We start from the raw sequence: 22,506 nt of genomic DNA on the forward strand, positions 1-22,506 counted from the left end.
CTTCTGAAAGAATATTCAAACATTTCCATAGACACACTCCTAAACCTTGTGGACAGCCTTCACAGAAGAGTTGAAGCTGTTATAGCTGAAAAAGGTGGGCCAGCTCATGCAATTGAATGCAATGGACTAAGACTTGGATGCCATTAAAGTTTATGTGCTTGTAAAGGCAGGTGTCCCGATACTTTTGGTAATATAGTGTATGTAAACCCAACATTTCATATTCCTGATATGTGTCTGCTGTACCATGTACTTGTATGAAATCCTATCGCCTAGGTTCACACTTATGCGGTGCGATTTCTCTAAGGTTTTTAGTGCGATTTTAAGGATAATGTCCAGTGCGATTTCATATAGGTTCAGGTGTGATTCCAATTCAATGCAGGAGGAATCAGAGGGCCCTGCTCATTCGAGCTTACAATCTGAATGGGTTGTTTTACAAGGTGAGGGTTTAGGGTAGGTGGATCTGTTTTGCAATGCTCCCCGATTGGCCCTGCCCATGCACATGTCTACTTTTTGGTGGGTAGCATATGCAAATGTCAATGTTTCAGGTGGGTAAATGTTAGCATTGTGTAGTTTTGTAGGCAGTTTCTCGACAGAGCAAGTGAGGGAAAATCGTGGGAAATGTAATGGGAATGTAAGCCCTCCCTCAAATATATCTATATGTAGCACCCTCTACCTAAAGGTAGGTGCTAGGGTAGTATTTTTGTAGCTGCAGGACTCAAGTGCAGGTAAATTTAGCCAGGCCTGTGCTTTAGATCAGGCCCGGTTGTTTTTTGATTTTGGGACTGGGAGTTTCTAGTGTAATGGGGGGTGTGGCCACCTGTACTCTGGCTCAGAGATGCCTTCTCCGCTTTCAGATGGATGGTTTTTTGGAAGTGAAGCTAGTACCTCAGTAACTATACAGTGAAGGATTTGCACAAAGAAAAGAAGCAAAAGTCAGTATAGAAGTTATTGCACAGAAATACAAAGATACAAGGCCAAGGCCATGAGTAATTTAAAAAATGTGCTGTATCATGGGCATCTCTTATTCCCTTTTCTCCAACCAAGTTGTACCCTACAATAAAAGCAACAAAACGGAGTAAAAATGTTTATTGCCTTTAAAATGGTGAATGGGGGGGTTGGCAGCAGGGTGATTGGCAGATGCTAGTAACCAAATCAGCAGCCCTTACGAGGGTACCGCTACATATATAATAAATAGACACACAGTATTGTTTGGCAAAATATTTGGCCGCGGCACATTTATTGATATAAATAATTTATTAACAATAAATATTATAATAATATAAATAAATTTGTGGCAATGTCCCAGGCCTCTAAAGGCTTAATGGTGACCTCCAGAGTCAGGGATAGCTGACATCCCTCTTTGTAGGTGAATGGGTTACCAGACATGGTGGGTGTGTTGCAAGAGGAGTAATGGGCGCCAGACACTTTTTGGATGCAAAAGAGATTTATCTCTTAACAGAACTGTGGGAGAGAGGGTTAGGGCCAGGACACCCTTAAGTAGCTGCAATGATAATTGGCAGACTCCGAGACTGCAATAGGTAGACAGCTATATAGTGGAAGGCCTCCAGCCGGATAGCACTTCTGTATAGGTAGGACCGCTGTCACCTATGGCAACAAATCTTGTAATGCTGCATACACACAAGCGGAATGTCTGACAGAAAAAGTGACTGACTTTTTACTTTGAAAATTGGGAAAACAGCTCATCTGTATGCTGTTACAAAAAAGGACGCATGCTCTGAAGCAAGTACGAGATGGAAGCTATTGGCTTCTAGCTATTGAACTTCCTTTTTCTGGTCCTGTCGTACGTGTTGTACGTCACCACGTTCTTGGCGAGTGGACTTTGGTGTGATCGTGTGTACGCAAGACAGTTTCAGCGAAATTCTGTCGGAAAAACCTTCAGAATTTTTTTCCGACGGGAAAACCGGTCCTGTGTACAGGGCTTTACAGTCACTAAGGGTAGTTGTACTTAACTATTCGTAACACAGCATAGTTCTTCTCTAACATTACAGTCTCTCATTGTAGATCTTTACTCACTGAGCTCCCAGTCTTTCACTAGACCTCCAGATCCAATCGTCACTGAATCTCCTGAGCTCTTCCACAGCTTGCACGCTGTATACACCTCAAGCGTCACCCCCGCTATCCTGCTGAGTCCCTAGCTTGGTTCTCGATGCTCCTCAAAAGCGTCACTCCTGCTGTCTTGCTGGGTCCCTGGCTTGGCACCTGCTGAAGCTTTCCCTCTTCTTCACCATCCCCGGCTGATGAGAAGACTGCTCTGGTACTGACTCCAGCCTACTCAGTGTAGTCTCCGGTAACAAGGTGGATGGCCCCTAAGTGGCAACAGCTTTCCCTCTACCTCCGACCACAACTGGTTCCCCGTCCGGCTGAACCTTCACAACTCGGTTGGACTACAATCCTGCAGTCCCAACCCTACGCTGCTTCTCTTGCTCCTGGTTTGGCCTCAGGCAGCCTAGCAGCCAGGTGTCACCAGGATAGGCCTCAAGCTTACGGCCTAGCAGCTTGGGGCAACATAACACACGTCCACCCAGACAGCCATCCAGGTGGCATAAAAACACTGATCACGTGACTCCACCCCGGCTCTCCCAGCAGACCAAGGGACCAAAGAAACCCCTGCCAATTGGCTGAGACACCCCATCCATCCAAAGTCTGACCTGCTACACCCCTGTCAATCTAATGCCACCAGCAAGCGCCACCTAGTGGCAGAGGAGAAACGGTACAGCAATCCAGAGATAGAGAGGAATCAGTGGATCTTCTAACAATCAGCCAGGCTGATTCAAACCTGACAAACTAAATTTATTAGCAACCCTGCCTAAACACCAGGATGCTACACATTGAATTCATAAATAACTTAAAACAACTTATCTCTCCAATAATACATTGCTCAGTTATTTATTTGAAAGGGTGAGAAAACCATATAGTGCCTTGAGACAAAGGGTGGGGAAAGCTTGTTGTACCAACGCTGGCTCACAGCTAGATCCAGGGGTAACATGATGTATTGCACATGGCTGCCAGACATTAATGAAAGTATGGGCAGCTTATAGTTATGTCAGGGAAACGTAAAATCTTTATCTCAGAAATGCTGTAAGCAATTTAAATATTTTTTTGTCTATTTGTTTGAACAATGGGAACAGGCGTTTATAATAGAAACTCATGGTCATCCTGCAGTTCAGATTTTAGGCCTCTTGCACACTGCAGCTTGAAAAAGCTCAGTACGGCTTATTTTTATACTGAACTAAAATACAGCCCACTAATTGTAATGTGCCTATGCACACAGACACATAAACAAGCGCCGTGTATTCTTCAGTACAAAAATAGAAAAATATGCCTCATGCATGTAAATGCACGCAGATTTGTCCATTGGCATTGTCAATGCGAGAACAAGCTACCATGCATGTGCAGAAATGTGCTTGAATTTGCACGAATTAGCACAAACGCATATGCGTGAAAATACATTAAAACAAATGTCAGAAAAGTAGATGCTCAAACAGGAGTATCATGTGCAAGAGGCCTAAGGCTCAGAATGTGTTGCTATGGGCACACTTTATTAAATATAATGAATCAACTGCTAAACATGTTTTGCATACTTGTTGCTGAATCCATCATTTTGCTGTGAAATTAGAGAGTTTGTGTGGTTTACTGGCAGCGGTGTGAATGGAAAGGTTACAGGTCACATCTGCGGTAAGCTCTTACCTCACCGCTAATCTGGCCTTTCTGTAACAAGCTAATGAGACAAGACTGAAGAAGGGTGACTAGTGTATGCTGCATACCATGAATGTTTTCTTGTCAGGGTTCAATGGCTGGTTTGATACCACAAGCTAGCTGGTGCACAAAGTGATACATTGTAAACAGGTTTATGACCAGGGTATTTCGTCAATGTGCTAATTACGCTGTTAGGCTCGATGATTGCGTTGTCTGAAAGTGATTATAAATACTACCTTTCAGATGCACATCAGAGGTTATGCGATTCAGAGGCATCCAATCAAAATAATAACATTGCACACCTAGAAAGATGCACGCAACTTTTTTTGATAGGTTTAATTCAGGATATATGATTTTACAAGTTGAATGTTTAAACTGTATTTTGTGGAGTTTATATTATACAATCTATAACTGTACATTTTAAATTATATGCAGTATGTCACAAAGTGAGTACACCGATCTTATTTTTGTAAATATTTTATTATATATTTTTATGTGGCAACACTGAAGAAATGGCACTTTGTTACAATATAAAATAGTGAGTGTACATTAATAATTGTGTGTTCAGTTATTTTGAATTGACAGCAAATTTACACTGTTATACAAGCTGTACACTCACTACTTTACATTGTAGAAAAGTGTAATTTCTTCAGTGTTGTCACATGAAAAGATAGAATAAAATATTTAAAAAAATGTGAGGGGTGTACTCACTTTGTGAGATACTGTATGTATGTATGTGTATGTGTGTGTATATATATAGATATATATATATAGATATATATCTATATATATATATCTATATATATATATAGATATATATATATATATATATATATATAAAAAAAATTTTTTTTTGTTTTTTTAACTACCTGTTGTTAGTAGGTCTAATTGAGGTTGAGTTATGATATCTGACTTTGTTGATTTTGTAGATTATGTACAGTACACTGGATGGCAGATGCACACACCAATAAGTAGACACTGAAGGGATGAGTTACAAATAGGTCTCACTATAGAAGATAGCAGTGATATATGTTTTTTAGCCTTGGTATATCAGTGGGTGGCAGTTTACCTTATAAGTCAATAAAATGTTCATAAATGCATATTGACCTTGCTTTCTTTGTCAAAACCTGCATGTGATTAACCCTTACTCCAGCCATTTTTTTTCTTCAATTTTTGATAGACCAGGAAAAAAAATTAAATTTAGGTTAGGTTTTGTCTATTACTCCATTGAGGAAAGTTCCCCACACTTCCTGTGCCACAAAATATTAAGGTAGTACCATAACTGGAAGGATGGCCTTCTGCACAGTTCCTGTCCGTGCACCACTCCTGGAGGTTGAGACATGGTCTGAAAGGGTGACGGAAAGGCCCAAGTGCCAGGGCACAGACTCTGAAGACTGGAACTTGGGAGCTCTGGCATCAGATGGGCAGATGTACATTTGGTGGTACACTGTGAATACATCAAGCTCAGGTATAAGGGCAGTTGAGACACAAGCCTGGTCCAGTAACAGCTGAGCAAGAAGGCACTGAATAATAGACAGTTTCAGAATTAGCAATAGACAGAGGTTGTTATCGTGCAGGCAGCAAGGTACAAAGATGATGGGTTTAATCTTGGTCAGAAATCCAGACTGAGTTCGTGACAAAGATGGGCAGCAAACATAGGCAGGCAAGGATAATCCAAAACAGGACAGGTGAAAGCCGGGTCAATAACAAGGTCAGTGTAAAGGAAGTCATATATTACGCAATTGTGTTTCCTTCAAACATGGGTTGAAGGAAAGAAAATTGCTTGATTTCCCCATCAACACAGTCAGCATTGATGGGAGAATCCCTCCCACTGCGCTATTGTATTCTGACACTGAGAGTTTCCAAGCCATCAGAATGCAATGATTACTGCTGGAGTCTGTAGCCACCGGCTGTGATTGAACAAAAAATCTGACAAGCTGGTTGTACTGAATTTGATTGATAGATTAACTACAGTACAACCAGCCTGCCCATAGATGGATCAAAATGTGTCTGGTTCTGGCTGAACTGGCTGAATTTTGCTCTATCTATGGTTGGCTTAATTTCAGGATCAGGAGCACAGGCCTGAAAGACCATTCACAAATGATTTTGTGCAGAGCTTGGGTTTAAATAACTCACTTGGCACCAGATGGCATGCCCACATGTACACTGTGATGTGCTCGTGGGCAACATTGCATGTGTAGGACACAGCCTACTAGGACAGCATGTGCACATTTAGGAGCATGCACATTAGCCTGACGGTTGGCACAATGTTGCTAGCACTTACTCTACTAAATTTTGTTTTACTTTTTTCTGTGTGCCTGATGGTGAGGCTTTTCATCAGGAATTTTTTTTGTCTTTAGGTGTACTGTAAAAAAAACAAAAAACTGTATATTGTGATTCAAAATGCCAAACATAGGGAAAAATATATTTTGTGTTTACATACACTTTAATTAGATGTTAATGGCCTTTATGGGCACTAATTGGACCAGTCACCCCTTTGTTATCAGACTAAGCAGCAACATAGCAGTGCTTGTGGCCATTTTTCTTTCTAATCTATCCCAGGCTTAGAATTTAGTGGAGGTAGCTGGGTATCTAAAACAAAAGAACATATGGCGGAGGAATTATAGTGATAAGTCATGAAAGTGATGAGCTTTTTGCTACTGAAGAAATGTATTATCTTAGTCTGTTTTCATTACTTAAGTTCTGTGATCTTCTTTTCATATCTGACATATAGGCCAGATGGATAGGGGCCACCCAGAGCTATATCATGCATGGCATCTGAAACCAAAACCAATAGCAGGTGGAACCAGTTATTCAATAAACCTAGATAAAAAACCTCTTTGCTGACAATGCTAACAATCTGCAGTCATCTAATACTTGACTTATATTTAACCAACCCATCAAAACAGGATAAAAAATTCTAGACTCCTTTCATATTTTAAATGTTATAATAAAATATATTTTTTTAATTTTTTCCCTTGTTCAAAGTCGGCATTTGTAGTGTTATGACTCATAAAGATCTTGCAGTGTGTTTGATAAGTTGATGTGATGAAAGCTTCCTAAAGCCAACGTGATAAAGAAAGTGCTACCTGCAGCAGCTCTGTAATCTGATGCAGATGGGAACATGAGCAGGTATTGTTTTTCTGTATTTTCCTGGGTTTTTCTTGCCTGTTTTTAATTGTACAATTGTACAACCTCCCATGTCTACATATTATCTTTTTTTTACTGTGCACATTTGTAGTTTACGTTTTTACAGTGCACATTAGCCTCGTCCCCTTAAGAAATTTAGCAACACCTAGTTATTGACAAGGAATGTGCCTTTTCCTTATCACCTTTTACTGTTGACCCAGGTTGACATCTCTGCTTTGCTGAGGGTTCTAAACTCTATTGTGGCTGTGCCTGTGATAACAGCACAGGTATTAGATTATCAATAATGTGCATTACCCATAACAATGAGAAATGTATATTTCTTTTTTCTATAGCAGACTACAGAGCAATAAAAGGGAATTGTTTCTATGAACTACTAAGCTTGTCACTGAGTTTTAGCTTCTTTTTTTTTTTTTTCTTTTTTTTTTTATATTATGCTAGTCTTAAAATGGCATTGAAGAACAGTCTACTCAAGCGTACTCAATGTGTCTTATAACTTTAACCAATGGGCGCTACAATGGCTAGCCAATAGACAGCACCATTGAATAGCATGCAATACATCAGACTTAACATTACCACTCCTATAAATTACATTTTATCTTCTTTTTGTCATAACATTTTGGAGACTTTATGGGACATGTTCCTCAGATAGCAGTGATGTACATTTGTCATCCAAAGTCTCCTTCGAAAACACACATGAAGACTGTCAGAAACCATGAATCAGACTGAGACAGAAGTACAGTTAAATCACACTTGTTTAATAATAAAAGTAAATGGAACAAATGTAGTCAAAACATAGCCAAGGTTTGGTAACCGGAACGGATAGTCAGATAAGCCAGAAAGTCAGAAAACAAGAGATCACCATAGTGGAACAGCAAGCAGGATCTGGAGCCAGAAGGAATGTCAGCCAAGCAAGTCTTTAACAGAAACGCAGGAGGTAGTCTATGTGCTGTTGACCAAGGTGAAGGCAGAGATCATCTGGGCTGGACGACTTAAGTAGGCAGGACTGGCAAGCAGGATATCATCAACAAGTGAGTCACTGAGGAGAGATGGGAGCTGGCAATTAGCCGACAGCTGATCGGCCAGCTCAGAGGAAGGAAGGGCTGAGCTCAGCCCTGACAGACCCTTTGTAATCTATGGACAAACTTCTGTTTAACTTCACCTCTCCCCAGGTGTGTGGCATTTTTGAGCTGGTACCGTGGAGCCTGTACCAGTCTCTACCAACCCAGCAGTCTCATCACTTCACTTCCAGTGACTATGGTCTTTATGTTGCTAAGGGATGTAGGAAGCTCAGCACTCATAAACCCGTGCTTTTTCTCCTCCCTGGGCAAGGTCCCTAGGAACTCCGTGCCGTGAGGACGGTCCCAGTATGTAAAGAACTGGTCACTGGTAAAAGGGCCAAGCATCAACATCCTTCATTACCAGAGACTCCGTCTTCCATGCAATGTCACCTGCCTTCTGGCAGGTTGGCTGCTTATACACTTGACACAATTGCGGCAGTCCTTATCAATGGCAATATACCCTCCTTAGGACAGTTTCTCTGCTTGTTAGACCTCTGTACTGTATCGTCTCTAACTGCTCTCATCCCCTGATTTAGTCCTGATCTTTTGATATGGGATGCATGCACCCTTTTCATGACTTCAGACCAAGCAATTGAACTGAACAACAAAGTTCTTTTACTAAAGTAGTGAAAGTAACAAAGAAACGGTTTTCCAAGACATCTCCAATGCACATTCATGTCAAAGTTCTGTAAGTGGCCCTCTTGTAGTGCCCAAGAGGTAGCCATACCTAATTAGGTAGTAAAGTCCATCAAAAGTCCTTTGCAATTACTGGCAGTAAATTCTTAATTTGGTAGCAATAATCCACAATAGTAAATCCATGACAGACGACATAAGTCCATACCCCTTGGAATCTCAATGGGGCTCCAACAAGAGTTGGTATCCCAGCAGAGTGGCAGCTTACATCTTATCAGTTCGGTCCCCAAAAAGCTCTTGACCTAGATTCAGTTCCATTTTTATATGTTTTGTCCAGTAGAGAGCGGTACTCTTCAGACAAGCCCGAAAAAAACATGGCCAGCAGAGCAAGCAGCTGTTGAGGCTGCTATCAAATGTAACTTGTTGCTTTTCCCTGCATGGGCAAACACAGGTTTATTTCCAAACTTAAGAGCATAATTTCATCAAAAGGCAAAGTACAGTAACAAATCAGCGCAGATTTCACTGTACACTATAATCATCTCAAACATTTATTTGGCCACCATGAGTTACTGCCTTTTTCACATAGTCATCGTCCATTTTACTTAATTATTTTTATTATTATTTATTTACTTTATTTAAGCAAATTCGACAAATGTGATGTATAATATTGAGTGAATGAAAGAATTGAAAAGTTGGATGAAAATAATAAATTGTAGTGCCTTTTACATACAGAGAGTAACTTTACAAAATGCTGTCAGGTTGAACGTTGCTCGGAAATACTAATAGTGGCCACTTCAAGAGTATTGCTAGAAAGCTAACCACTTAGGCATTATTTGACCTGTGACATTAATAAAATTCACCAGCTGTGTAATGTGATGTTTTTTTCTGAATAATTGAAATGCCTTTAATTGGGAAGGTCTTCACCCTAAATATCTTTTGCTAATTTTTTTTAATATGATAGACCAAAGCATGTGATGTGTGGCCAACTTAACAGTAATTCAGACTGACGTAACTTGTGAAAATATATTATTTAATATAATCAGCTGTTGTATGTCTTTTTTGCTTGCTAATATATTTTCTTTAAATAACATAAAAAACTTCACATGTGTCAGTATGGTATAGTATACTGTTCTAAAATATTGTTTTTGATCACAGAACTGCCTCAACAAGCAGCAACTCTTAGCTGCCATTCGACAGATGCAACAGTTCTTAAAAGGACAAGAAACAAGGTTTGCAGAAGGAATCCGAATCATGAAGAGCCGACTAAATAACTTACAAAATACTGTCATTAAAGCTAGCCCAGATGCAGCACCAGCACCAGCAGGTTAGTATCTACATATATATATACTTTAGGCTTATGCAACCGTTCTCTAGAGCAGGGGGTAGGCAACCTGGGGTCCTCCCGCTGTTCCCATGAGGCATTTCAAGGCTGGCAGTTAGAATTACTCCCAGAGGCATGTTGGATTTTGTAGTTCTGCAACAGCGGAGAGCCCCAGGTTGCCTTCCCCTGCTCTAGAGTCCCTTCCATACACAAAGGTATCAGAAAACATGGCAGGGAAGTGTGAGGCAACTTTCAAATACATTAATAGCCGCTGTATCAGACAGTTCCAGTTTTGACCATATTTGCCCAATACAGCCTGCAATACCTTAGTAAGGGTACTCCACAGTACCAGCTCATCTGACCGAGGCAGTGCATTTAGGAGTTCAAGCATTTCCTTGAACATATAGGTCACAAAAAGGAATTCCCAACTCCATACTCAAGACCTTCCTGGAGACCTTCATGTTATTCAAGATGTCAGGAGAGATTCCTTTACTGAAGCCCTAGAGGTTGTGTTTCTTAAAGGGGCATCATTCCAGCTAGAAGCAGTCAACACCACAGCCCGATGCTCTCTCAGAGCACTGCCGGGTGTGTGATTCACCATCAATCTCTCAGCTGTTCCAGGTACCAGGAATACTATCAGTTTGGTACTCCACACCATTAAGTTATTTAGATCAGACCAGCTGTATCCACTCCTCATAATGCCTCTTTCCATGATCCTGGTTTGACACTCTCCATGATATAAAGTCAGCAGTACGAATCGCACCCTCAATGCCATGGGCAACAGCACCCGTCACCTTTGCCAGGACAATCAGCCTTTCCACAGCACGGCCTGCTGGTTTCACTCTCTCTGGAGCTGGTGTCAAAGCTGCCAAATGCTGCTTACCCCAGTCTATGGCAGACTCCCAAACTGGCAGATTTTGTTGCCTGTTCATCTGCTTGCACAGGCGGTGACATCCAGTCACCTTTCACTTTATCTATGTGCTTTACAAGCCACATCTTCACAGTCACTATTCTACACAAACCTGAGCACTTTTGCACAAGAGCACTGCCTCTTTAAGGGGGCTCTTGGCTTTCAGGCATATGACCTGCCTCACAAGCTGCACTTCCACAGTTTAACAGCTCCTTACTGAAGAGCAGCGGTCTCCAAACTTTTGAGTATGAGAGTCATATAGAAATTACAAGAATTTGCAGGCCAAAAAAAATGTTATTTAGAAATGAATTTATAAACTTACACAAAGGAATTATGGAATGTGTCAACCACTGATGAGATCTTGATTTTTGGCTGTAGACTTCACTAGAATTCTAAGTGGTCTTACAGAGACTCTGATTTGCGGGCTCTTGAAAGCACATTTAGAGAAACTTTTATCAGATGTCTATGTTTACATAAAATAATTTTATAATGCTACTAGTTTGGTCCATCCACAATCTATTCTACCTGTGTGGGTTCTTCCTGAGCGTTGTTCCCTTGGTTGAGGTTTCCCTCTTGGTTTTACTTCCCCGTTGGGGTCATGGTTTGCTCTTCTCCATGTTGTTGTGCACTCAGAAAAATATTTAAATATCCTGTTATTAAGCTCCTGATGAAGTGGATAGATTTCAGAAAACGTGTTGAGCTTGCAGAAAGAAATAACTGAATATGCTAATCCGAATATATGTAATGTTGGATCATAAGTATATTTATTGTAAGCAGGACTTTTTCTGAGAAAATAAATCGAATTCTCCTGTAAACAAGATTTTTTTTATCCAATATGGAATAGTCTAAATAAACCGATTTTAATGAGAGATTTTGTTACTGCACAATAAACTTCATAATTTTAATTGTAAGCTTGTCTTGGTCAGAGGCTCCTATGAGACCGTTATATGCATCATTGGCTGAACAGTTAAGCTGGTTTACACCTGAAGTGAGGGGTGAATACTCACTAACGCGTATACAGGCCTTGAAAGGTCTTAATATCTGTATGGTAAGAAGATATTTTTGTCTTATCTATCCCATGGGGAGCAAGAGGCGTTACATCTGTCATTAATTGGAAGGACATCACTATTTTTTCACCTAAGGATCTGCTGGTGTTTGGAGACTCTTATCACTTTGACATTGATATAATGTCTTTTGGATTGTGTAATGGACTTTAATGGTTTATATCCTTTCATATCATTATATTGAGGAATGATTACTATTACTGTCACTATATCACAATTTTGACAGTGCAACATTCTTGTTATTTATCTGTTTATATGATGTGCACACATTTATGAGTCCTGTTGCTGTGTCATATAATCAACTTAATAGCTCACTAAGCACAATTTTTCCCATTTATAAGCTTGTCTTTTGCCTTTAAAATCCCACAATGACAAACAACTTCCAGTTTTCTGTGTCTCCTTCCACATCTGTGTCCCCATCAGAGTCTCTTTCAACATTTGTGTCCCCATCAGAGTCTTCCCCGCATTTGTGTCCCCATCAGAGCCTTTATGCACATTTGTGTCCCAGACGGAGCAATTCTGTTCTCCTGTGTCCCCATCAGAGCTTTTTAGCACATCTGCGTCCCCATTAGAGCCTTTCCGCACATCTGTGTCCCTATCAGAGTCTCCTTTCATATCAATGTCCCCATCAGAGTCTCCCCCATATCTGTGGCCTCATCAGAGTCTCCTCCATAACTGTTTTCCCATCAGAGTCTCTCTCATGTCTGTGTTTCGCATCAGCATCTTCTCCATATCCATGTCCCCATCAGAGTTTCTCCCATATCTGTGTGCTCATCAGAGTGGCACATTTATGTGCAGCACATTGCCCCCTTTTGCCTCTTTGTCTCATACACTGCTGTCCTTATGTACTGTGTGGCTTGGTAACAGCACAGTAAAGTCTCCTACACCTTTCAGCTCCAGCCTTGCTGCTACACAAGCAGGCTGCAGGCAGAAGGAACAATAATGTAAACAGCAGCTGGGACCTGGGAGCCGAGAGGTGCTGCACTGATGACATCATTGGTTGTTGGGACCCTGGCGGTCCCAGCAACCAACTCCAAAGCACAGCATCGGGGGTTTGGGGAGCGGCTTTGTCTGCTGCTTGCTTGGACTTGTCGAATACTGCCGACAGCTGCAGAGTTTGAAAAGGGCAACAGATTAGCAGTGCAAGTGTCTGAATGAGCTGCTCTCCAGATAATATGTTCAATAGGTCTGATGTGGCCCATGGGCCGGACTTTGGAGACCCCCTCTGTAGAGCACAAAAATGTTCTCGGCATAGACTCACGGTTTGGAGTGAGGATCTGAAAGAATTCCATTGCTGTCTTGCCCATATCCAGGCACCACTTGGATATATGTGGGCATTTCACTCAAGGTGTAGTGTGTCTACAGTGAGTTCACTCCAGCCAGAAAATACTGTATACCTGTTTTTGCTCACTTTTATTTAAAGAAGAAAGTAAAATGTTCCCCAGAATAAAAGGTTTCCCCCTTACAGGGGTATCCCCCATTCTTCAAAACACAAAAGTTATGGCTCAGATCTCAAGCCTAGGCCTTTGGTCTGGTCCCACAGACTGTTACATAGCACCGCTGTGCTCGCGTACCACTAAGTACCTCTCTTGCAACTCTTTGTACTCTCTGCTACTGTATACTCATTTATATTAGTCAGAAAAGTAGCAATATAGTTAGTCAAGGTAACTGATGCACTCTAATGCTGCTAAATTTAGTTTTGGCATCTAGGCTTCAATGCAGGGTTGGCAAACTAGGCAGCTGCCTAGGGTGCACTGCTGCCTAGGGGGTGCAGCCATGGCTGCTGACTTCCCCTCTAGCCTGACCATGAGGGGCTGAAGAATATCCGGTGGGCACAGCTGAGAAGAGGGAGGAGGACAGTGGAGAGACAGACAAGGCGGGCACAGCTGAGGAGGCAGAGGAGGACAGTGGGGAGCAGAATGAGTTGGGCACAGCTGAGGAGGCGGAGGAGGACAGTGGGGAGCGGAATGAGTCGGGCACAGCTGAGGAGGCAGAGGAGGACAGTGGGGAGCAGAATGAGTCGGGCACAGCTGAGGAGGTGGAGAAGGACAGTGGGGAGCCAGATGAGGTGGGCACCTGAGAAAACGCAGAAGGACAGTGGGGAGCCGGACAAGGCGGGCAAATCAGGTCTCCAGACATAGGTGAAACTATACTGCCCGGTGAGTCTGCTCTGTCTGACCCTGTACCCTGTTGTAGTCACCCGCGCACTGGGCAAGACTAGCGACCCCCCCCCCCCCACCAGGCCGGGGGGGGGGGCATGTGTGTTAGTCTTGCCTAGGGTGCAAAATAGTCAAGCACCGGCCCGGCTTCAATGACCCCACTGATCATGAAGGGAGTTAACAAAGTGCAGCTGTCATTAGAATGCATCCATCCTGCTGCTAACCCTTTATTATTTATATCATTGTAAGCCATGATGCTAAGGATACAGTGCACCATAGAATTAAATGCATAAAGTTGTGCAGATCTTTTTTACACAGGGTAGGCAGGGCAGGTAAGAGGTGGTGGAAGGTAACATTTTTCAGAATAATCAACGTTAGGCTTGGATTCCACTGTAATAAAACAAGCAGCACCTGGCAAAGAACAGCAATCTATTTAAGCAGTCAGCAGCAAGCTTTCTTTGTTCTAGCTGCACTAAACTGATGATAGGTGAAGTCTTATTGATTGTTACATTTCCATTGTTTTGGATGATTGCTAATGGCTGCACAGCCCTATGAATGTTTTTAGCTGCTTGAGCTGCAATAAAAATGCAATAAAACAATATTGATTTCTTTTCTCAGGCTTGCTTAATGAATAAAACAAATATTAAAGGACTTTTTTTTTTAAAGACAGTCTAAAAGATATTTCAGTTGACATTTATATTGTCTGGATTGGACAGAGAAAATATTAGTCATAATAACGAATTTTGTAATTAGTAAAAAATCCTTGTCCTCAGATGACACATAAACAAGGGCTATTAAAAAATGTCATATTGCAACAAGCAGTGTGAATCTATGTTCTGTATTATAGCACAGCCCTAAGAATACCACCTTCCGGTTCTTGGAAAATTGAACGGGATGGTGAAAGTGTTGTTATGTAATAAAACTAGTGTGATTTAGTCATGAGCACTATGAAAGAGAGCCAGGATTTTAAGCATTATGGTACCAATTTTTTTTATTCCACCTGGGAACTATGGTACCTTTTTTTTAAAATAATCTTTATTTTCATTTTCAAATTGTATAAACAATTTTACATCACAAGAAGGTCACATTAATGGGGGGGGGGGGAATAGGGGTAGGGACAAAGGGAAAAAGGGGGCGGGGAACGGGGGATACAGGGGGTACATTTAGCTTGGTCTGAGTGCCGACAACCATATCAACAGGGAAACATATCTACTTGTAATAACCAGAGAGGCACCCTTCCTGTCCCAGACATTCGATCTATATGGACAGGCCTCCCTTCCAAACTGGAAGGGGGTAGGGTGTTCATAAGCTTTAGATATAGAGTCATTGCATATATGGCTTCCATAATGTAAACATCATAAGTGAACTTGAAGTACCTAGGTCGGTCAGAAACCTGGTGACTGTGCAGGTAGCTCAAAGGTGAATACTCAGGTATCCTAAGGATGTAACAAAGCAAAAAATACATAACAATCAAAAAAGAGGGGTGAAAAGAAATAGTAGGAAAAAGAAGATAGGGAAGGAGAAGAAAGCATGTGGAATAGTTCTCACCGGATTTATTAGTTTATTGGGTAGAGCCTGTAGTTGCTGAAGGATGGTTCGCCTGGACAAGTCTCCCCAAGGAAGGATCCACTAACGTAAGTAATGCAACGTCCAGATGAGGCCATAATTGTATCATGTAGACTTGTGTACAATGGAAAATTTTGATTAGTTTCGGTTCGTTGTCATTCGTAAAATACATCATTTCGTTCTGTTATATTCGTTATGTTACGTTAATACGTTTTCGGATTATTTGTTATTATTCGTAGAGTGTCGAATTCATTTGTTCGTATTTGTTGAAATTCGCTATTTATGTATGTATAGACATTCATGATAATGATTCGTAGTTTGGAAAGTCGTTTGTTTATTGAATCTTTTAACACACACAATGACAACGTCTCTTCTCCTCGGCTCAAATACAATACAACACCCTTCTAACTCAGTTCTCAGGAATGCACTTTGCCAGTAATCCATCCTCCGGCACAAAATGAATTAGCTGATTGGACTATAAGATTTACTTTGAGCTGACCTTTTGTTTCATTAGATCTTTAAAGAATTACCGAATCATGTCGAATTCATTTGTTATATTTCTTTCATATTCGTTGTTATTCGTAATTTTTTTTTATTCAGACATTCGGATACAAAGATGCAAAATTTGGCCGAATTTCGATTCATTACAAAACGAATTGCACAAGCCTAGTATCATGTATGTGGGTTTTCCAGGCTGCCCATGTAAAGTCGAATCACTCGTGAGTATCTCTACAAGTAGTGAGCCAACTCTCTGCTCTATGGTAGAGGTGCACGATTAATCGCAAAAAGATCACGATCTCGATTCACCCCCCCAACACGATCTAATGTCTGGATAAACTGCGATTTTCGTTTAGCGCTGCCAGTTCCATGTAACTAGCGTGGAACGCAAATGACGGATATCGGAACTGACGTCAGCCACCGTAACTGACGTCATTCATCGGAGCGCGTGATGCAGCACGTGATGCAGCGTGCCGCTGCCTGGGCGTGGGCGGGTACAGTGGCCGGGAAACAGCAGTGAGTGCGCACTGTGATGTTGGTCTACAACTCCCGGCATGGCTGATCCTAGAGGGGTGGTGACATACAGTACTAAGGACTGGAGTGGACTATATGGTGAGTTGTTAAGTAATGAGGCTTGTGTACAGAGGACTACTACCCCCAGCATGGCTGATTCTATATTATGGGGCACTGCAACCCCCAGCATTACTGTTGTATGGGGATTATGGCCCTATATGGGGCAATATAAACTACCTGAAGACTGACTGCCATAAGGCCCTATAGGAGGTACTAAGGACTATAACCCCCAGCATGACTGATTTTGGCTTATGGGGGACTATAACCCCCCAGCATGATTCTGGTTTATGGGGGACTACAACCCTTAGCATGCCCCTATGTGGGGGGATTGCAAATCTTTAAAAAAAAAATGTTTTTGAGAATCGTGATCTTCATTCTAAGCAAAAGAATCGTGATTCTCATCTTTCCCAGAATCGTGTAGCTCTACTCTATGGTACCTTTTAACTCATCAAAATACCACATTTTATTCTGTGATTGATCCCTTTAATAAAAATACTAAAATAATGTTTCTGGTGCAAAGCATTTTAATGTGGTGCTACAAAACAAATACGTATTATTTAAAGCCCAATTCAGGGCTTTTAAATGTATCATTGCAATGGGACCCCTCCCCACACTGCATAAATTAAATGCTCATTTGGCTAGTGAGGTGGAAGGGAAGATAAGTCCAAATACTTACTTTATTACTCACTTTTGTGGGCTTCTGCTACAGCTACTTCACTTCATTGCCTGGATGCTCACAGCTTTCTGATGTTTTTACGCACAATGCAAGTCCTGCAGTTCTGCATGGGAGGATGGCGAGGACCATTCCAAAACCTAGAGCATGTGACAGCAGTGGAGAGTGGGGGTAGCAAGGTATAATGTAAATATTTGTACTTATTTCCTTGCCCCCTTGCCAAATGGGCATTTGACCCATGTAGTCTTGCAGGACCCCAATGCATTGGTGCATTTAAAAGCAGCCTGGAGTTGAGCTTTTGGCTTACATGTGTAGTGCCCTCCTCTAGTTAGGCTGCTAGGCTAATTTTAGTTTTTGGCTTCACTGTAGCAATTGATTGTTTTTGTCTGGTCAGGTTTTCCCAGCTGGGTGTTGGATTTCTCCCACCTGCTTCTCGAAGACGCTCCCAGAACACAGGGCATGGAGTGTCAAATGACCAGTATGAATATTTATCATGTCCAGCCAATCCATTAAAAGGAGGTACACAAAAGGTGGCTGGGGAGGTAATAAATGTTTGGGTGGCCAGTTCCGAGTGTTTTGTTCTCTGCCAGGAGGGTTCCAGTTATCTTGGGGCTTCTGCCTTTGGAGGCAGCTTTACTAAGTCGAGGATTGCCATCTGGGCCTCAACAAGAGTTAGGATGAGGGCCTGGAGAAAATTGCAAAGAGGATTGTTGCAACAATCTGAGCCTCAGCAGGACCTGGGCTGAGGGCCTGGGGATGATTGGTAAAGGATCAGTGTAAGAGGCACTGGCAGAAGTCCTGGTCTGGAGCAGGATCTCCTGGTGAAAGCTAAGTGGTGTACAGCTTCCAGGTGTCAGGAGCATATAAATGCTCCTGTTCTTTAACAGCTCCTGGTCTCATTCCAGTGTCCTGGTTTTGGTTGTGATACACTCTCTCTGCCCTTTTACCTGCAAGGCTATAGATGTGGTCAGTCTCTGGCTGGAGACTAAACATAATTTAAGACACCCAAGCCTGCAGTATCATGCTTGTGATAGCATGTAAATTGTGTTCTAGGATCCTTGTTTGTCTGCCCTGCTCTGCTAGATTGGATTTCCTCATTGATCACATTGGATATAGACTATTCTCTGCCTGCATTTGTCTATGAATTGACCCCGAGTATTCGGAACCTCACCTCCACTGTACCTGGACTGTCATTTTACCACTCTGCCTGGCTGCCAGCCACAAGTACCTGTTTGCTTTGCTCAGTTTGTGCATGCCCTGGTGTGGTAGCATTGTGTATAATTCCTGGGGGCAGCTGAGTAGAGGTAGGCCTGCTTGCCTTATGGGAAAGGGAGCTGCTATAGATGAAGAACACAGAAGCTAGCTATAGTGTCTGACCACCCGCATTAGGGGTAAGCGTGACACTGGGATACTGTGAGTAGGACCTAGTTTGGGGACCTTCTTGTGTGACTGCAGTTATGAAGATTTAGTGTGATCATTGTTCTCCTATTGATTGCTATTATTTTTGTTGGAGTATCCTGTGATCCTAAAGCTCTCTCCTTTTCAAGTTATTCAGAAATAAATTCTAAAAAGATATCCCCTAGGTTGAATCTGTATTGTGTGCACTGTACATGTTACTGGAGGCTTCTGTACTGGCAAGGGAGACTTGAGCATATTCTCATCGGTCTCTCAGGGGTTGAGTGCTACACATGTTAAAAATAACAAACACGTTATACTTGCCTGCTCTGTGCAGTGGTTTTGGTGGTTTTAGTGACTTTACAAACACTTTAATTAAAATTAAAAGCTTTTTATTAAAACCAATAGTGATCACTAAGTTAGAAATGAAAGCCCAGCCTTGCAGAATACACAGAATTTGCTGAAAGACCAGTTTAAGGCAGGTGTCTCCTCTGCCTTTGGCATGGTCCATTACTGCCTGCACCACTTACCCTCCAAATAAATGCACAGAAGCCACTTCCCCTAAAAGGCCATATAAATCATACCAATGTATAGCACTTAGAGAGTAACTTATCTAAAGCCCCATACACACTATCAGATTGCACTACATGGTTTTGGTAAAATCATCAGAAAATCTGATAGTGAGTATGGGTTATGAAGATGAGGAAAGGTCTGTGTTCTTTGTAATAATTATTTAACACAATAATCTGCAGCTTTTGTTATACATTATTGTTTATTTTTGGACTAAATTATATCATTATTTTGAAAAAATAGTGATCAAAGCTTATAATTTGTTGCATATTTTGAAGAACCCATATACACAGATTTGCTCTTGAAACGCAAGTCACTTAATGTTTTGTATGATTTTTTTTTTTTTTTTTAGTTACTTGCCCAGCACTGGAAGATCCTGAAAATGGAAAAAAGTTTGGGTCTAAATATCTTGCAGATCATGAAGTCCATTACACATGTGACTCTGGATACGAGCTTATTGGTCCCAGTAGCAGGCTCTGTCAACAGAATGGAAGCTGGACTGATGATGATCCTTACTGCAAAGGTTTACATTGAAATTTGTTATTAACACCTTACATAATTATGCAAAAAATATAATAAATGTTTAATTTAATAAAGGAAGTATAAGTTTCAAGCTAATTACTCAACTAAAATATATTTGTGAACTATATTCTTCAATTAACCTGTGCCAGTAGAAAATAAATAAGCCAATCAGGAAAGGAGGGATGATGTCATTATCCAGGCAGAAAGAACAAAGATGGACTCTTGAAGTCAATTTTTACAGAGTTTACACAGCTGCTAGCTACGTCTTTTTTCTCAATGATACAGATTCACTTAAAGAGGAAGGGGCTGATTTACAAACGGTTTGCTCCATGAGTTGCGGCACACGCCGATGCGCAACGACTGTTTTTGTATTCACAAAGCATTTGCGCCTGTAATACAGCACAATTTCCCATTTTCGATTATCATGCTTTTTTTTTTTACGCTGGCTCACTAGTATGTTTTTTTTTAAGGCTTTTTGCACAAATTAAGATAAAAAAAAATGTGTGGGGGTCCCCCGAAATTCCATGCCAGGCCCTTCAGGTGGGGTATGGATTTTAAGGGGAACCCCGTGCCCAAAAAAAAAAAAATGGAGCGGGGATCCCCCTCAAAATCCATACTAGGCCCTTCAGGTCTTTCAGAAGATGAAAGAAGAAGAATTTAACCTCCCTGGCGGTATGACTATTTCAGATTTTAGGTGCTGAAAGCGGTACAATTATTTTGTATGGAAATTTGGCGTTTTATATTGTAGGCCTGTAATTCTTAGAAATAATTCACTTAAATCCATCCAAACAAGAGTCTAAGCCCTTGTACACACGGTCGGACTTTCTGACAACAAAATCTGTCGGATTTTGTCCGAAACTTGTGTTGCATACACGTGGTCGGACAAAGTTGTCGGAAAATCCAATCGTACGTAACGTGATGACGTTATTTCATTACGATGGGACTACGTTCAGGCTAGTAGCCAATAGCTTTGGTCTAGGAATTTGATCTGAGCATGCGTGGCACTTTGTCCGATCGGAATTCTCTACACACAATCGGACAAAGTCCGATCGGATCATGTTATAACAAATAATCAAATAATAATATAATAATAATAAAAATTATTCAATAATGTAATCAAATCAAAAACACTGAGTTGCAGAATTGTCGCTGTCATTACTTTTAGTGTTTGATGATGAATTTCCCCACAAATTACTATTGCTCAATTCTGCAAGTGATTCTAATTTATTATCGCTGTTTTCTAGCTGGTCTATAACCACTTTTGATGTAAGTGGACATTTTTTGGTTGCTATGGACAATTTCCAGTTTCCTGGCATAAAGAACAGTATTTATAATATAAAACTGCATGCAGGACACTGGACAAACCACTAGGGGCAAAAGGGATGTGTAATTATTTGATACAGTACTGTAATCTGTAAGATTACAGTATACTGTATCTATACTGTGTTTTTTACTTTTTGTATTTGGTGCCGAACTCCGTCCCCGTGCGTCGCAGTGCTCGCAGGGAATGGAGCTCAGCACTGTCACAGACCGAGCGAGACATGGCGGCTCACTGATCACATCGGGGAGACATCGGTGGATCCAGGGGACAAGGTAAGTAACCCCCTCCATGGATCCAGCGATGCGATCCCGAGTTTGGCTTGGGAATACCGCTTAGGCCGCGTACACACGGGCGGACTGTTCGCCCAACCTTGTCCGCTGAACAGTGTTTGGGCGGACAGTCCGCTCGTGTGTGGGCTTTCAGCGGACAGTTTCAGCGGACAGTTGGACGGACAAAGTCTTTCGGAAATTCCGAAAAACTGTCCGCTGAAACTGTGTTTGAGCGAACAGTCCGCCCGTGTGTGGGCTTGTCCGCTGTACTTTCGAAATGAGCGGACTGTTCCCGCTCGGAAAGTCCGCCCATTTCGAGCGCGTGTACAGGTAGGCGGGGCCCGCGAAGGAGACGTCGCGGGCTCCGCCGCCTGGAATGGGCTTAAAGGGGAACCCCAACGCCGAAAAAAATCGGCGTGGGGGTTCCCCCCAAGTCCACACCAGACCCTTGTCCGAGCACGCTACCCGGCCGGCCAGGAAAGGGGGGCGAGCGAGCGCGCCCCCCCTCCTGAGCCGTACCAGGCCGCGTGCCCTCAACATGGGGGGTGCCTTGGGGAAGGGGGGGCCGCGCGGCCCCCCCACCCCAAAGCACCTTGTCCCCATGTTGATGAGGACAAGGGCCTCTTCCCGACAACCCTGGCCGTTGGTTGTCGGGGTCTGCGGGCGGGGGGCTTATCGGAATCCGGGAGCCCCCTTTAAGAAGGGGGCCCCCGGATACCGGCCCCCCACCCTATGTGAATGAGTATGGGGTACAATGTACCCCTACCCATTCACCTGTGAACTAAAGTACAATAAAAAACACAACACAGAGAAAAAATATTTTATTGCACAGCTCCGGGGGTCTTCCGTCTTCGGGGGTCTTCTCGCCGGACTCCTCCGCTATGTGTGTGTAGCTCTTTTGCTAGCGGAGGAGTCCGGCTTTCTTCCTCCCCGCCGCCGGCCTCTTCTCCCGACTTCGGGGGTCTTGTCCCCCTCTTCGGTTCTTCTGCCGGGCCACCGCGCCTGGTCCGGTGGCCCGGTCTTCTGTCGCCATCTTCCGTTCTTCTGTCGCCGCCTTCGGTTCTTCTGCCGGGCCACCGCGCCTTCTTGTAGCTCTTTTACAGGCGG

General features: G+C 42.4%; 1 protein-coding gene across 1 annotated transcript in view; it reads left to right on the plus strand.

The window, feature by feature from the left end:
* FBLN7 (fibulin 7) overlaps window positions 1–22,506 on the plus strand; it is a 143,464-nt gene that overhangs the window by 76,617 nt on the left and 44,341 nt on the right. The window contains exons 2-3 of the mRNA XM_077486118.1: window positions 9,714–9,882; window positions 19,640–19,810. Coding sequence (XP_077342244.1) covers window positions 9,714–9,882; window positions 19,640–19,810 — 340 coding nt within the window. The remainder of the gene's footprint in view (window positions 1–9,713; window positions 9,883–19,639; window positions 19,811–22,506) is intronic.

The sequence above is a fragment of the Lithobates pipiens genome, unplaced genomic scaffold (genome assembly GCF_037356315.1).
Source record: "Lithobates pipiens isolate NorthernLeopardFrog02 unplaced genomic scaffold, aLitPip1_a1.2 Scaffold_18, whole genome shotgun sequence".
In the NCBI taxonomy this organism is placed as follows: Eukaryota; Metazoa; Chordata; class Amphibia; order Anura; family Ranidae; genus Lithobates; species Lithobates pipiens.